The 3866-nt window shown below is 63.2% G+C and overlaps 1 protein-coding gene across 15 annotated transcripts in view; it reads left to right on the forward strand.

Annotated features, from left to right (window-relative positions):
• KCNT1 (potassium sodium-activated channel subfamily T member 1) overlaps positions 1-3866 on the forward strand; it is a 63603-nt gene that overhangs the window by 34788 nt on the left and 24949 nt on the right. For 13 of the 15 annotated variants that reach the window (XR_012377250.1, XM_073890081.1, XM_073890071.1 and 10 more), the window contains 2 exons: positions 1384-1463; positions 2111-2210. Coding sequence is in view for 14 of the 15 variants with exons in the window: in XM_073890081.1 (XP_073746182.1) it covers positions 1384-1463; positions 2111-2210 (180 nt within the window). In the remaining variant the exon portion in view is untranslated. Of the gene's footprint in view, positions 1-1382; positions 1464-2110; positions 2211-3866 lie in introns of those variants that run through there. The other 2 variants (XM_073890074.1, XM_073890079.1) reach the window with 2 other exon arrangements.

Genomic DNA, 3866 nt, shown 5'->3' on the forward strand with positions numbered 1-3866 from the left:
GTGTGCTGGGGTACAGGGCGTGTGCTGGGGCACCAGGGCGTGTGCTGGGGCACCAAGGAGTGTGGTGGGGTACAGAGGGTGTGCTGGGGTGCAGGGGTGTGCTGGGGCACCAGGGGGTGCGTTGTCTACTGGCTCTGGGTTTGGACCTCACTGGTCTGTAGGAGGCTCTTCCTGTTGTTCGGCTCCAGGAGTCCGGGGTGTGGCTGGATGACCACCCTGCACCAGGACCCAAGAGTGGAGAGGGGCCCACACCACCCCTGCCTCCTCTGGGCCCCTTCTTGAGCCCTGTGATCAGCAGAGGCCACTGTGGCCAAGGCCCCCAGCCTGGAGCAGGTCAGGGAGGTGCCGGCGCCCTGCCCAAGGCCCCTCCCGAGGGCCCACCCCCGGGGCCCGTCCAGACGGCATCTGTGTCCCGTGCTCTGCCCAGAACAGGCTTTGGGGAGCGAGGACGGTTGCAGACCCTTCTCGAGATGGGGCAGCCCCGTAGCTGCTGTCAGGGTAAGAGCAGGGCTAACTTCTGCCTCAGTGGGAGCCAGGGCCTCTGTGCACAGCCCACCCACGGCAGGTCGGAGCCCCCACCCTGGCGGACAATGGCCGTTCTGGGGGAATCAGCCCAGCACGCCGGGCCCAGCAGCCACAGGAGGGCCCCCCACTGAGGCCAGGGCAGTGGCAGGCAGTGGCCCATTGCCCCAGGCTCTGTGTTACCCCCCAGGGACCAGACGGCCCTTCCCACAGCGACTCCCTCACTGACATGCTGGGTCTGCTGTGGTCTGTCCCAGGACGCTGGGAGCCTGGGCAGGACTCGGAGCATGTGGGCATTCACCGGGTGTACGGGCGAGCCCGAGGGACGGAGAGCAGCTGGGGCTGGAGGGGCCCAGTGCTGGCCTGACGGCGAGTGCAGGGAAGGTCACATCTTGCTGGCCCCTCAGCCTGACCATCTTGCAGGCTGCAGCTAGTCTCGGGGCACAGCCACCAGGGGCCATCAGACAGAGCAACTGACTATCAGCTTCCAGAACATTCTATATAGATGAGCTGGCATGTTTTGAGCCCGTGCTGAGGGCCACACAGGGTGCATTTAATCCGGGTGGCTGGCTGCCTATGACAGTCCAGGCTGGGGGCCCATGGGTGTTCACCTCCGGGGGCCCTGATGCTGAGTGGGTGACCACTGACCGGCCCCCAGCTGTGCGCAGTGGCTTTGCAAGGGTGGGTGGGCAGGTCTGCCAGAACCACGCAGGTGCACTGGTCACCATGGGGAGGGGTGTGATCTCATCCTGCTGCCGCCGTCTGTCTGTCTGCTGGGCTCCTGCAGTGTGGGAGTAGCCGGTCTGGCCCTGCGTGAGCCCCCACTGTCCAGAGCCCCCATGCCCCTCTTCCCGTCCCCAGGGTCCAGGTGGAGTTCTACGTCAATGAGAACACCTTCAAGGAGCGGCTCAAGCTGTTCTTCATCAAAAATCAGAGATCCAGTGAGTGGGGGCCTGTGGGGGCAGGGCCTGCGGGGGTGGCAGGGTGGGGGGAGGGGGGTTTGTCAGTGAGCGGGGGGGCCTGTGGGGGTCAGGGGCCGGGACAGGAGGAGCTATGTCAGTGAGTGGTAGGCGCAGGGGGAAGGCTCCTGGTCTCAGCTTCAGGCCACCTTCCCCCCAGTGGGAGGCGGGACCCGGAAACTGTGGGGACCCTACCCCCCTGCTGGACACCGGGCTGGGCTGGGCCCTCCTACCCACACCCTGCAAGGTTCCCTGGTCCCCTCCGTGCAGCCCCGCCCCTCCCCTGACAGGTTCCCTCCGCCTGCTTTCCCAGCAGGAGCTGGGATGCAGGATGGGGCGTGGAGGTGGTACCCCTGAGTCCTAGGCCACCAGTGTACCCCCCAGACCCCCCTAGCCCCAAGGAGTGAGTGGTGTGGGGAGCCGTCTGCACCCACACCTGTAAGGCAGGACAGGGATGGAGGCTCTCAGAGGCTGGCCAGTAGCAGCCCCTGACAATGCAGAGCAGTCCCTCGGTCCCTGCGGACAGCCCCGCCCAGGGGGCCCCAGGTGCCCAGGGGGAGCTGTTGGCAGGGACTGCCGTGGGACTCCGGTGGCCCAGGAGCCCTGACGTGCCCACCCTTCCGCTGCAGGCCTGAGGATCCGGCTGTTCAACTTCTCCCTGAAGCTGCTTACCTGCTTGCTCTACATCGTCCGAGTCCTGCTTGACGACCCAGCCCTGGGGATTGGATGGTGGGTGAGCTGGGGGCTGTGGCAGCTCGCCGGCCCCGAGGCTGATGGTGTCAGCATGGGGCGTGTGCCCAGCACCTGGCCCGGCCCGGCCCCTCAGGGAGTCCTTCCTTCCCAGTGTCCTCCCCCACAGAGCTGGGCCCGGGATGCCGCACTCGGGGTCCTGCTGACCAACGGGCTCAGCCCGGGGAGAAGGGCCCCCTGGCCGTGGACTGTGGGTGTGCATCCAGTGGTGCACGGGAGGGGCTCAGTGACCGGCTCTGTGCTGCCTTTAGCCGGGGAGGGGGCAGGATTACAAGCCAGGCAGGGCCTCTTGGTTCCTTTCTCGGGGCTGCACGCGGTCCCACCTGCCCCTCCTGGGCCTGCCTCCCCAGCATGGAGCACAGGCGGCACCCCCTTCAGTTGTGAGTTGTCCTGCAGGCTCATGAGTGCAGGGGAGTCGGCCTCGGCCCCTCTCACCATGTGGTCTTCCTGCTACCGTTTCTGCTTGTCACCCTTGTGGGAAGCACAGTTGTCTTCCTGGCAGGCTGGTGGAATCTCTCTGTGCCTGTGTCTGGCAGTCTTTGGGACACCTTGGCGTGGCCCCTTCTCTCTCACGCCAGACCAGGGGGAACATGGCCTTGGAAGATTACACTCCTTCCCCTCCACTGCCTCTGGGCTTCCGAGGCCCGGGCCTGTGGTTCTGGATGACCCTGTCTTCCCTGTTTCTCCTCTCGTGCGACTTCCTTAGCTTTCCCTCCAGCCTGGGCTCCATCTTTCTGCGTCGTGCTTTAATTTCTGAGAGCTCTTTCTTGCTTCAGGCGGGCACTGCCTTCCCACTTCTCCAGAGGTGATATCTGGAACCTGGTTTCTTTCTTATGTTTTTCTCTTTGGCTCAGTCTGTGCTTTTCCTGAGCTCACACCAAGTGAGTTTCCCTAGCCGCTCACACTCAGGGTGGGCACTCACATGCTGAGGGCCCCACTGTCAGGTCGGGCAGCCTGGTCATCACTGTCATCTGGGTGAACAGGCTCACTCCTCAGAGCAGATTCTTCCCGCCTCTTCCCTGAGGGTAAACTGTGGCCACTGGGCTCCCAGGCCGAGCCAGGGAGGAAGCTGGGGCCTAAGGACAGTGTAAGTTGCACTTAATCCCCTGCATGCAGCCAGGTCTGGTGTCCCCAGGCCAGAGACACTCTTTCACCCTCCCTTAGAACCCCTCCTGTCTTCATCCCGGGTGGGGTTGCACAGATCCAGCCATGCTGGTTTGAGAAGGAAAACTGGGGACTCTGACTGACTCTCAAACTACTTTCCTGAGTTCATCCCACCTTCTCCCATTCCCAGAGGCTCCTGAGCATCTGGTTCCACAACCCTACAGGGACCAGGTCTATCATATTCATTGCCCAATGCCTAGCACATGGATGGGCAAGGGGGAGGGGAAATGAATGGAGACGGGGCCTGGGGGAAGTATGGGTAGAACGGGTGGATGGGTGGGTGGATGACTTACGAACGAGTGCATGGTGGATGAATGGTTGGATGGATGATGGGTGAATGGCTGGGTAGATGAACGGATGAACTATGGATAGCAGATGGATGTGTGGATGGATGGTAGATGAATGGCTGGACGGTTGGTGGATGGATGGATGAATGATTGAATGGATGGTAGGTAGGTGGATGGATGGATG

The sequence above is a fragment of the Callorhinus ursinus genome, unplaced genomic scaffold, assembly GCF_003265705.2.
Source record: "Callorhinus ursinus isolate GAN/ISIS: 27379988/994484 unplaced genomic scaffold, GSC_fseal_2.0 scaffold126, whole genome shotgun sequence".
Lineage (NCBI taxonomy): Eukaryota > Metazoa > Chordata > Mammalia > Carnivora > Otariidae > Callorhinus > Callorhinus ursinus.